Source organism: Mesocricetus auratus, unplaced genomic scaffold (assembly GCF_017639785.1).
Source record: "Mesocricetus auratus isolate SY011 unplaced genomic scaffold, BCM_Maur_2.0 Super-Scaffold_100014, whole genome shotgun sequence".
NCBI classification, from domain to species: domain Eukaryota; kingdom Metazoa; phylum Chordata; class Mammalia; order Rodentia; family Cricetidae; genus Mesocricetus; species Mesocricetus auratus.
Genome location: NW_024429197.1, coordinates 50,705,539 through 50,718,760, shown reverse-complemented (window position 1 = coordinate 50,718,760; position 13,222 = coordinate 50,705,539). Strand labels below are relative to the sequence as shown.

Genomic DNA, 13,222 nt, shown 5'->3' with positions numbered 1-13,222 from the left:
TCTCCTATGGAATCTGGAACACAGCCTCCTAAGTGTTGAAGGAAAATTACCTTATCACTAGCTACTGTAATGGAATAAAGGCATGGGCTGCACTTGTACAAAGACTAAAAACCACCCCTCTTATCTTCTGAAAACATCACATTGTGCTAATAGAAGTTTCCTCATGCTGTGAGCATTCCAGAGTTGAGTTCATGATAATACAATGTATGTTGTACAAGATAAGGGAAATGAAAAAAATATTTATTTTCCATAGAATGGACTGGCAAAAGGTTACCAAATTGAGTGATAAATGTTTACAACACTTGACTTACATTCTTATCACTGTTTTCCCATGAAACCAGAATCCTGGTTCCCAAAGTTTCTGCATTCCCCTAACTCCTCTTCTTAGCCCACATAGGCTATGAACTGGAAGGAAGGAGCACTGTGTCTGAGATTAGTTTCATGGAGTGCTCCAAAGGGCATTCTGGATAGCCTGAAATATTTAAGTCCGCCCCAAATATCCCTACAGGCACAACTGCAATTCCGTTGGTGTGAAGTTGCTGTGGCCTCCATGTGCAACCACACTACCCCAGGACAAACAAGGCCTTGAGGTTGGGGGAAAGGGTTGTGCTAAAAAGCATTTCTCACCTGCTGCAGAATGTGTCTTTCCCTCAGTGTCATTAACCTTCTGTGGAGTTCTACCAACTCATCTAGGTATGCCTGAAAGAGAAGGGTGTTCCCCAAAGAACAAAACTTTAAAAGGCAGTTGGTGAGTAAGAACATACATGCAGAAGTGGCTGGGCAGTTCAGATCAGTACTGCTCTTGCAGAGAACCCACGTTCAGTTCCCAGCACCCAAGTCACATGGTTCACAGCTGCCCGTAACTCCGGCTCCAGACTACCCAACACACTCTTCTGACCTTCACAGGCACAGGTACTCTGTGCACTCGAATGCACGCATGCACACACACATACACTAAAATAAAATAAATCTTTAAAAAGAACCATCATACATGCAGAGCTTAGGGTCTTCATTCCACCATGATATACTAAGCTACATGGATACTATGTTTATAGTCTTCTGCCGGTGAAGTTTCTTACCCTGATTTTGATTATCAAACCTGCCTTAAAATGGGGAGGGCAATTCTTGAGTCTGTTGCTCTCAACAACATTCAAGTGAGTAGACTCTGCAGGGAGTACTGGAAATCCAATGCTACAGTGTGAGTTTAAACTAATGGTAGCAGAGGAGTTTTCAGTTTTAATTCCTCAATCTCAAAAACATTTTTAGACAAAGACAAAACACATAAGCGTGAACATGGAAGTATCAAATCAAGTTATGTTAGGAAAGTGAATTCTTAATAAAAGGGGTGAGAAGGTAGATAAAAAGGTTCCCGAGTATTCCAAATGTTACATAACCGATGCCAGTAAATGACTAAAGAATAGGATAGTCTATGAAATGCAGAAGTCACTGTGAAAATTAGTTCTGTGTTGAAACAGCTCTCTCGCAAGGGCAGCTGAACCTCTCCTTCATATGTTCAGACTCAGGAGTCCTAGTCAGCGGACTGCGTGGGTGCCTCAAGGCCAACTTCAGTAAAGGCAAAGGGGGTGATTACTGACTTGTTAGAACTCATCCATAACAGGTGACTGACATTTCTCTAAGCTTTAAAGTCAGAGTTTATACATGTCATACACACTGAGAAAGCTTACTACACAGGGGTCAGGTATCTTCTTACATATGTGACCTGATCTGCCTCTGCTGCAGTCTTCATATATCGCAATGTGATGTGCCTGAAGTTACTTGGTCATGTGGGAACCGTGACAAATGATAACGTAAGGTCATGCTGGCTACCGAGGAGAGGGAGAAAGGAGCTGCAGAGCACGTGGATGAAGGATTCACTTGGGAGTCCTGGTTACTTCTGGTGGTGATGGAGAGAGGCAGCAAGCAAGAGGGGAGTGAGAAGAAACAAAGACACGCCAGGCTGCAGTGCTCCCAGGAAACCTACCTTGTCACATTCACCATTCTTTATTTGCTTATCTGATTTGCTTTGCTTTATTGGACTTTTCACTTCAAGAATCTAGGGATCAAAGAAAACAAGGTAAATTTCATTTCGAGCCCCTTCTAGCTAGCTACCCACAAAAACAAAAGCACTCAAAATGCATAACGACATTGTTCTCTGCACATTTTTCTTCCTTTCTAATCTTGCCCCCTACCCCAATCCCCCAGAAAATAAATTACTTGTACATTAACTGCTGAGTCAGAGCAGCAGAGCTTAGGGAAACGGTGGTGATAAGGAAACCGATCTGAGCCTCCCAGGCGCTTTTCTTTCACGACAGAACTCACACATACATAGCAGAGTTATTTTGAGACTGCAGTCCCGGCTGGCAGGACTTTCTTCCTGCTTATTCTGCTGCTTCAGCATGAGTGCTTGGTGGGCTAGGAATGATAAAAGCCACCCCTGCCCTCTGGAGCACCTGCCTTTCAGATGCTAGCTGCTCACTCCACTAAATGGGTGCAACTTGGGTGTGAAGGTGGCTGGCCATCAGTCAGTCACAGTCTGGGATCCTTTGACGGCAGAAACAATTGTGTTTGAAGAAATGATGTGATTATGTGCGACACAATGCCAGGTGCCTTTCCTTTCACCTGGACCGACTGTAATTCCACACACTGTTCAGAAGCTTGGGTGGGGAGCTATGCTCATAGCTTACAAAGAGAATACTACTGTTTAATAAATGCCAGTGATTTACTATACTGGGTCTTCAAAGTGGAAGGTTCTGGGAGAAATATTTTTAAATGGCCCTAGCTTGAAAAGGCTGAGGATAACTGCATTTACTAATGGTGAGCGCTTTCAAATGTGTATACACATAACGGCAGAGCAATTTATATTTCTGTCATCATAACCTCAATACTATAATCAGAAACTAATATCAAAGAGGAAAATGCTAAGGATGTAAAGTCTCATATTGCTCCTATCCCACTGTATCCTGTCCTGATTCAGTTTAGAGTTTTGTTTCCCATCTACTATACAGTACATAAAAGATCTTAAGAATATGTTCACTTTTAAACTTGTGGTGACAAAGGCATGGGACTGGATGTCTTGCCTTATCATTTAACTCTTAGGGCCTCCGAAGCTGAATGAGATAACATGATAGTGTCTGTATTCCCATTCAGCTATAAAATTTTATACAACTAATAAGTATTCTATTTGGCAATAATAATATCATGGTATTATGGCATGAACGAATACTCCTAAATAAAATATTTCTTTGAGTTGAAAATATGTATAAGTAACATGCATTCTTTTCCTGAGATTCACATTTATGCCTTCATTTTTAACATTTATTAATTCATTTGAAATAAGCAAATGACTGATTTAGCCAGGCTAACTTAAAATACTACCCTTCTGGCAACAGAAGGAAGTTACCGAACAGCACAGGCAAAACAATCATTTTTAACATGCTCAAAAATCTCCACTGCATTTGGAATTTCCTTCTCTTTATTGTTGCCAGGAATGAGACCTCAAGGGAACAATCAGCCCAGAGACCTGGAGTAAGCAGGTCAGTAGATGGCACTCCTGGCCAGCTCAGCACGGGCTGAGGCCACACAGTGACAGTCCGCAGTGATTTGAGGCAGGGAGGAGAAAACAAGCCTGCCTTTTGCCTTGTGCTTCAGAGAACTGAATTGGTTCCCATCACATCGGCCCCTCCCACAGCCCCATCCCCCACTCCTTGCTTTCCAAGTGTCTGAAGATGCTGTATTTGAAAGGAACTTTACAAGCCAGGTTTAGACAGTCCTTCAACCTCTCTTCAAAGAAGAAAATAGGTAGAACATTTGGGTGCTGAAGTCCAACTCCACACATTCCAAAAGCGCCACAGCACAGAAGGCCAGAATACATTGAAACCCTAGTTTCTTTCTTCTGAGGCCCTGGTAGCAGGGACAAAAGCCCGGGTGTCAGTGACCCGCCTCAAGTTACTGAGTGGCTGCCCAGAGAGGGCTCAGTTAATCTTCCTTCTTTGATCTCTCTCTGCTCCAAAATAAACAGCTTTGTCAAAACCTCATTCTGAGAGAACCGAGCCTTGCTGGAGACAATTGTTTTATTTATGATCATTTCTTATCTTCAGGGACTGACTCCAGAATATAAAAGTACAACACCTTGTCTTCCAGAGGCTTATTTCAAACCAGTTTAACTGGATAGACTCTTTTGAATTTCACCCATGCCTGGCAGGCCAACGGGTGATTTATGATATTCTGAATATTGGCTGGAGCCAGTGGATTGCTTCATCCCTCGAATCCTCATATTCTCCTTCCCCAGACTACACTTGGCTAAAAACATGGGGGTGTGTTTGTGGTGTGGGAAGCCATCTTTGGTTAAACGATCATAAAACATTTTATTATTTACCAATAAACTGAGTGGAGGGAAACAGCCACCCAAACCACTGAATTAAAACCCCAACAGACATGGTAATCTCTGGGAATCAAATTTTCAAGATTATACTTTTCTGTATCCCTTTGTGAGAAATATTGAGCCAATCATGCAGCAGATGGATTATCTACAGGCAGATTTTCTATGTTAGCCACTATTAACTTCTAATGACACTTCTATTATCTTCTTTGCTCTGTGGACATGTGGCTCTATGTTCTTTCTTCAGTAGGTAGAAAATTAACTACTCAATTAGCACTTATCCCTTCCTTGAACACTGCGAGATTTGAGATGCAGTTCTGTTATGTCTGATACCCAAAGTTACAAGATTATTATCAAGTATGGAAAGAGGGCAGATTTATGGCTTGGAAATAGAAAGTTCTCCAAGGGCTCTTGTGGTGAAGGCTTGGTTCTTACTACAGAATGCTCAGAGGTGGGGATTTGAGAAAATGACTAGATCATAAGGGCTCTGTCTTAATCAACAGATGGATCCATTGATAGGCTTGTAAACTGATAGACATTAAGAAGATAATCTGGTTGAAGACAGTGGGTTCCTGGCGGTCATATCTTCTCTTTCTCTTCCTCTCATGCTGCTTCTTGTTTACATGAGGTTTGCTCATCAAATGAACCATGATGATTTACCTCATCATGTTTGTCGATGGGCATGGAGAGTAAAACGCAGGGATCTTAACAATAAAGCTTATGTGAAAATAAAGCTTGCCTGAAGATTAGAGAAGCAGTCAGCCACTAGAGCTCTGACCCCTATGAAATCTTCAGATCAAAAAGAGAGCACGTTCTTGTCTCCTCTCCCCTATGTTCTTCTCTCCGCCTGGTCATCTCACTTCCTGTCTGTCTGTACAGATCTCCAAACCTCTATGGTTAGCTAGTGGCTAGCTCTGCCCTCTGATCTTCAGGCAAGCTATATTTGTACAAACAAAATATCACCACACAGGCCTTTCTTGTTTTCACCACCCTTTTTATTTGAAGTGAAATTGCAGATACCCCTGTACCACCCCATGCTTGTACACATGAGCTCTCTCGTGCATTCCCTTACACATTCACCTATAAAACTAAACACATTCCAGGATGAAATCTAAGGGACTTTCAAAGGAAATTTTGGTGTCTCGCTACATAACCAAAATACTAATGATATTTTTTTAATGCCTTTGAACACTAACTTAAAGGGATCCTATCAGACCTGACCCACAGCGGGCACTTGGGGTTAAGAAATCACTACTGATTTTCAAAACCCCTTTCTTGCTCTAAGCTTCAAGACATAGGTTGTGAGGAGGAAAGTACTTCTGTTATACACAATGTCCACACTATCTAACACTGAAAGCACATGGACTTTGCTCTTATGCTCATAGGTGCACTGGGAAAGGGACACGCAACTGGAGCTACATGTATTAAATGAACATTCCAAGAAAACAGCAGCATACTATTTAATCAAATGAAATGTATTTTACCCTGCCAGATAGGTGATATTATTTATTCGGGTTTGGTTTGCTAGACAGGTAACAGTTTTGACAAAGAATCTACACGTTTCCCCAGAACCAAAGTCAGTTCAATACTGTCTGTCTGTTCATGAAGAAGAGCAAGGTAGGAGCTTGATGGAGCCATGTTTACATAGCAAGCCATCCAATCACACAGTCTGGAAGAGAGGCTGAAGATGGCAGGAGAGAGCATAAAGGCATGCCCAGTGTGCCTAAATCTTGACATTCCTAAGGCAAGAATGCTAATTCTGATATACTGTCCCCCGGAAGTCGAAAAAAAGGGGCCTACATAAGGTTAAATTAGATGTCAAAATATGTCAAGGTGCTAATTCTGTTCTATTGCTAGCTTTTACTAAAGCACGCGTTTATAAAGTAGTTTTGCTTTTTGTCTCTTTTAAAAGTTAGCAAGTTCTCCTCAGTTGACTGGTCATGATGCTTTCCCCTGGAACTCTTGGCCTGCGGCAGAAGGCAGCTATGCTAGGAAGCAAGCTGGCCAGACAAACAGCATGGCTGTTGCTGAGATGGGGAAAGTTAAGATGGCAAAGCCAGGCTAAGAATGAGGAAGCTGGACTCCACACCCATGTAGGACAGAAACCACAGCTAAGCTGTAACAGTGCAGGTGCTGCTCCTATCCAACAATGAAGGACTTAGGTTGCAGATGAACTTTAGAAGTGATGGATTTTAAAATTTAAGTGAGCACTGCTTCTTTATTCAAAACACATGAAAGAAAATATCCTCACAGCAGTAATACTGCATTTTCCAACTAAAACAAAGATCACTAATTCAGGGGCAAGATATTTTAAAGCAGAACACTTATGAAATGGAATAATTTTAGAAAATGCAACCCTTTAATTTTCATGTTAATATTCATATGGCAACTTGAATTAAGCAATTATTTCAGAGGTCATAGGAAATCTGCCTACACAAAAAGATAAGAATAACTTACTGTAATGAGTATGAACTCAATGTATAATGGGACTTTTACAATATTCATGATGCTTGAAAACAGTTTATTTTAGTAAGTAATGAAAATAACCCAATCTCATTCATTTATTTAACACAAGCTCTTCATCACAGCTTTCAGAATTCTGTTTAGACCTTATCTGAATAGCTACATTCTGAGTTGACTATCAAATTAATAAGCTTTCTTTTAGCTCGACTTGTAGCATGATAATAATCACTGTTTTGTTAATTATTCTTTGCACTCCCGAGTAATGGTCCTTTTCTCTGGAATGAGAAACTGAGGCTGAGCAGCTACAATGCACATTTGAATAAACTGAGTGCCACACAGACACTGCACACTGCCTTCACACACACCACTGTCCTGTATTATTTTATGATGAAACCAGGGCACACAAAAGTATATCTCCAAAAAGGCTAACTCCAAAGCCATGTTTTTTATGATTAAGTCATCTATTTATGCTAAGGGCTAAAATACAGAGAAGTTGAGAATGTGGGTAACAGTTTGTGTCACCCTTCCTTCCTCCATCTACTTAATTTATCCACCCAATGGGACACATTCATCTTGCGAACACAGAAGTGCTCTTACCCCATGTGCTTAATGCTAAGGTTGAGGATCCCCATTTGCTTGAAATAAAAATGAATGGGTACAACAGTTGTATGCTGCATTAAAAATGATTATGTACAGTTCTATAGAATCTTGCTGAGTACAAAGCCCACGATTTACCTGGTTGTTGTTAGTTTTCAATAATGGCGGCGGGGGTTCGTGATGGAGGGGTGAAGAGGCAGAGCTGCTTTCACTGTCACTGCCGTCACTCAAGCTGACCCTGAGAAGAAACACTGAACAGTCACATGCCGCACCACGGACAGAGAGTCGAGTACCATGAAAAGCAAGGAACACGAGGACCGGCATTGGAAGGTTGCTTGTGACACACAACAGCTGGCCTGTGTTGGACTTGCTCGTGTCTGGAACCACTTCAGGTGAGTCCACTGCTGGTGTGCTTTCAAGGGCCCCAGTCTTTGCAACGGAATACACCAGGACTTAGAAATAGGTGTCCCCCAGCTCTGGTTACAGATGCAAAATGCAGGCTCAAGGATTCAAAGCCCAGTACCGCGACACAAGGCTGGTGCTCAGCCACCACCTGAGCCACCGTGGGAGGCCTCACATTCTAGAAACATTAGCTATCATTTCTACTGCATCACGATTCAGTGATGTCACCGCTACAACACATGGATATAATAATGTGCTTGCTACAAACACACTCTGGGCACAAACTGTTTCAAACATCACTGTTTTAAAAAAAAAATAATCTCTCAGCATCCAAAGACAACAAAAATACCACTCTCTCTATAATTAATTTTCTTCTGCTCAGAATAAAAGGTAACTTTTCCTAGCTAGAGAGGAGATGGTGCTGTCTTCTGCTCATTCGAATGTATGCCCTCATCCAGGAGGGTGTTTCAGTATCTGCTCCCTCTCTGGGTATAGAGTAACCTGATAGAATATTCTGCTCAGAGACAGCAAATGCTACAGAAATCACTACAGTTCTTCTTTCACTATGAATAGGCAATCACATCCTCGCTCTATTATACATTCAGAGAGATGCAACACAAGACAGGAAACCAAAAGGGTACACTGGGACAGCCTTTTAGCAAAAACCGATGGAACTTGTTTCTCTTAACTAAATTACATTAATGAAGTGCTCTGTTGAAGCGCTGCTTTCAAACGCTTCTCGACTGAAGTGGAAGGCTGAGTATTTAAACTGATTAAACAGTTGAGACTGCACAAGTGAGGTGAAGATCAAGTGTTAGATGGAACCGTCGTACTAACAGTATATATCAGGTGGGGAAACAAAGATGTGACCCTAAGAATGTACGTTCGCATCAGGCAACTCACATGTAGTGTGTGTGATCAATCTAACCTACATTGACTCTGGGATGGGCTACAAAGTGGGCAGGTAACAAACAGCTAACCCGTTATCCTAAACAGCAACTTAGAAAATTACAGGAACAGGGCATTAGTTCGTGTGTGCGTGCGTGCGTGTGTGCGTGCGTGCGTGCGTTGTTTATCAATAAGCTAAACTGGAGAGCAGCCAGTGGTTGGTCAATGTTAGTTTCTTAACACCAAGGTTTAGCTCAGTTTTAGGCCTTTTTGTCCTACCAGTTTCCTTCTTGTCAGATCAAGGATGACATCACAATGCCAAGTCTACTGGTCCAGTAAAAGGAGCATATGCATTGGGGAGACAAGGTGCAGAAAGATGTCATGAGTCTAGTTTTGTGACAGAGTCACTGCAAGGTCTGATAGGGTTTCCATTCTATGGAGGGGCAGCTTGTCTCAAACGATACCAGTGAATTGCCAATTAGGAAATAATACAGTCTGTTCCTTTTGGTTTCCCTTTGTGTTAGGTATTTCAGGGCCATCTAATGGAGAAAGATTTATTGCAGTATATTATAAATGTAATTGGATTTGAAGTTCAAGTAGATTCACATTTTCTACTCATAACACATTAAAGTATGCATGCCTATTTGTTTTCCTCATGATAAACAAAATCCTCAAGGCAATTTCAAGTTGACTATTAATTATAAGTGACATGAATTACCATCTTCTAATGTAGAATTATGCTTCATAGCATTAAAGCTACTTAAGGAACCTAATTGTCAGCACACTTAAAAGGAATTTATTTGCTGGAAAACACACACAGGTGAACTTAGTTTTAATTAGGTCACAACATAATTCACTGGAGCCAATTATGTATAAGCAGCAAATGCCGATTCTTCCCATGTGGTGGCCCCCACCCCACCCCACCCCAAAGCAACAGGTGTAAAGCAGCCTTTCAGATGAATTTGTTGCATGTCATATACTTTCAGACACAAAGACTTTTGATGTGGCTTCTTCCTTTAAAGGTTTTGGAGGAAGCCTCTCTTAAGGAAAAAGAAAAAATGGTTTCGCAGAAAAATGAACACAAACATACCGGTTTCAGAGGAAATAGAACCATTTGCTACACAGAGGAATACAGCCATTTGCTGCACCCTCCCTTCTGTTTTAGATGGGGTCTCATGTTACCCAGACTGGCCCCAAACTTGATATATAGCTGAAGAGGACTCTGAGCTTCTCATCCTCCTGCCTTCCCCCCCTAAATAAAGGGGTTACAGGCGATGTGTTAAGGGTCAAATCCAGGGCTGTGGCAATGCTAGGCAAACACCCCGCCAACTTAGCTGCCGTCTGCTCACATTTGCCTGGCATTTAGGTGTTTCACACCTTTGGGGTCTGCCTAGTGCACCAGTGTGGCTCCGCCACAGGGAATCTCTTACCTGCGACTTCTGCTTCCGCCTCTATTTACAGGTCTTTCCATCTCAGAGTCATTGTCATTATCCTCTGCCTCATCAGACTCCTCCTCATTGTCATCAGAGTGCAGATCTTTCATGATAGACCTTAGAGGACCTGAGTAATGACACGAACCACAGGCCATCAAACAAACACTTCAAACACACTTGACCATATTAGACACTGGGGAATGCCGGCAGTACTGACTCAGGCTAAGAACAACTATCCTGAACAGTTAAGACTTTGCAACCAAACTCAGGACACTTTCTGGATTACGATCTCTCCTTACACGCTGCTGTTTCCATCATAGAGTCCACAAAATGTTTATTAAGGAATCTCAATTTTAGGCTGGAGAGGTGGCTCCAAAAGCACTTGCTGCTCTGCCAGAGGACCGAGTTTGATTTCCGGCCCCCTCAGGGTAGCTTATTATTCTGACATCCTCTTCAGAGCTCCTCAGGCACCAAGCATGCACAAGGTGCACAGATATATGGGCAAGCAAAACACCCATGCACATAAAATCTTTAAAAAATTAAACAATCTCTATTTCACAGGCTTTTTTTTTGTACAAATTTTATTTCTTACCTTCCCACCCCAAATCACAACCAAAAGAAAAACAGATCTATTAGTAAGCAGGATGTTTTGTTAAGTTAATCCATGTATTGAAAAGTTGAGATTAATAAATCACTTTGGTTGTAGCTGGTTCTTGGCAAGGCAGCCTTTGTGTGGTAGTTTCTGATCTATTAAGGTTTAGCTGCTCCTTTATTTCAAGGTCAGCTTCAGGTCAAGCAAGCATTTCAGTCAAGTTCAGGTTATAAAGTGTTTCAGCTCCATGGTGTAATGTCCTATCTCTGATCTTCATTGATCTTGGACACCAGATCTTGTTGCAACAACTTTATGTGGCCAATTTTCACCTTATTTTTAAAGAAATTCCTGGGAATATATCAGCATGTATTAACATAAATAAAACTATGTAATAAATCATGTGCCCAGAAAATCCAGACAGTATTAGATGGGGTGGGGGGAGCTGTAACTAATTTTATTTAGGACCAGACAAAACTGGAAATACACACACACACACACACACTGATCAGTGTTGCTTTCCTTCCATTTTACTACTCAAAATGTGATGAAAAAAATAGCTATTCTTTAATTTTAACAGAAAATTGTAAAGGTACCCAAGAAAGGGGCATTTTCATTCTGGATTGGGCAATCCCTAAGTCTAGTCTACAACAGGGCTATTTGAGCTGTCACTAAGTAATCAGTTCTAAAACACACACCAATTTCTTGCAACCTCACATTGTGCAAACTCAGATTTCTCTGCTTTTGTAGTAGGCTTACTTCTTTGAAAGCTAATGAAACAAATTTCTAAGTAGCCGAAACTACTGCTGCCTTTTACTATATATTTTCTTGGAAGCTTAGCCTTAGTCCAAATACACACAACAATTTAATCCTCTTTCAGAGCCTGCAAGGCCTCTTGGAATTCAGTGTAGTCAATGAGAACGACAATGTTCACTATGATACTAGAAAACAAGTTACTCTCTGACACTCTTCTATTGTGCAAAAATGGAACCCACTCCTGGAGATTTTACACATACATCAAAAATATGCTTCATTATACATTCTGGTTTAACCTATCCAGCGTTTTGGTTAGCATGTGATTTTGAGTCGAGAAGTACATATATTTAAAAACAGCATATGCATTTTGCTTAACAAGTTTACTAAAATATAAAAAATAAATAAACTGAGAGATGTCCAAGGATGAAGAATGGGAGGGGGGTGTCTATGTGAGTGCCTCCGAAGTTGGTTTACAGGAGTATTTCCTCTGGGAACTCCCTGGAACGGGTTGTGTCTATAATCCATTTGTGAAATGGGAGTCTGATGGCAGAGCCTGGAAAAGGGGGACTTTCTAAAGTCAGGCCTCATATATCAGAATGATACTCAAGTTCGTTCCTGGGGGAAATAAACACAACTGCATAAAAGCCACGTTACCATTCAGATAATAAAACAGTAGAAGATAGGTCATAAATCAACTCATTAGGATGTTTTGTGGGGAAAATATTCCATTAGCCTTGGGGCTGCAGATACCTTGTTGCCTGGTCTGGGATGGTGTGAAGCTGGAGCTGGAGCTGGAGCTGGAGCTGGCAGGACTGGGTTGCTCTGACTTTAGAGAAGAAGAAGAAAAAAAGCATCATCAACACATTTACGGGACACCACACATTAAAATGAAAACGACCTCTGTGCTCAAAGCAGCCTCTACAGCAAGTCTGATGCTGTGCACGGAAAATGCACCGCGCATACCACTTTGCTAAAAGCTAACACAGGGGATGTCATTCCTCTTGACGGCCTTGTTTTTATTAGAAGTAACACATATCAAATGTCAAGGACAAAACGATAAATGCCTGGATGCTACACGACTTTACCCCGCTCACTGCCCTGCAGATCTCCTAAGGGACAAATACCTTCACTGTCCTTTCCATGAGGTTTGATTGACTCAACTGGTTCAGACATAGTAGTCACAAGGCCATTAGTTCAATCACATTATGATCCAGTTAATTTTACCCTGGTCCAAGGCCACGAACCAACTAACCCCATTCACCACAAGTTCATAACATGCAGCCAAGTCCCACAAACAAGTCAGGGGAAAATGTTGCCACTATTTTAAGAAGAAAAATACCCTTTTATTTCAGGGCCTGTGAATTGGTAGACCAGCCTCACACATGCATGCCACCTCTGACTCTCCACGATCTCTTCTCATCCATTAGTATCCAGAAAAAGTTCTACAACCAACTCTTGAATACACCCAAACTCAAGTTTTCTTCCTTCTCAAACCACTAACATGGTTGCGAAGCAGGTCATATGCTGCAGCACTCCAAGGTAGTCCCTATGCTGTGTTCTGCCCAGATAAACTATAGACAGCCAGCACTTCAAACTCACGCACTTCTTGTTACTTCTTCCATACTTTGCAGAACACATTGAGTACTTGCAGCCCACCCTTATCTGTGACTTAAGGAAGTACTACAGTCTGTCTGCTCCACGGTCTCACAGTTTTCA

At 41.6% G+C, this 13,222-nt stretch overlaps 1 protein-coding gene across 3 annotated transcripts in view; it reads right to left on the bottom strand.

Moving 5' to 3' along the window:
* Mllt3 (MLLT3 super elongation complex subunit) overlaps nt 1-13,222 on the bottom strand; it is a 255,427-nt gene that overhangs the window by 10,520 nt on the left and 231,685 nt on the right. For all 3 annotated transcript variants that reach the window (XM_005074283.4, XM_040757183.1, XM_005074284.4), the window contains 5 exons: nt 12,257-12,332; nt 10,159-10,288; nt 7,577-7,676; nt 1,982-2,053; nt 628-699 (listed from right to left, as the gene is read on the bottom strand). In XM_005074283.4, coding sequence (XP_005074340.1) covers nt 628-699; nt 1,982-2,053; nt 7,577-7,676; nt 10,159-10,288; nt 12,257-12,332 — 450 coding nt within the window. The remainder of the gene's footprint in view (nt 1-627; nt 700-1,981; nt 2,054-7,576; nt 7,677-10,158; nt 10,289-12,256; nt 12,333-13,222) is intronic.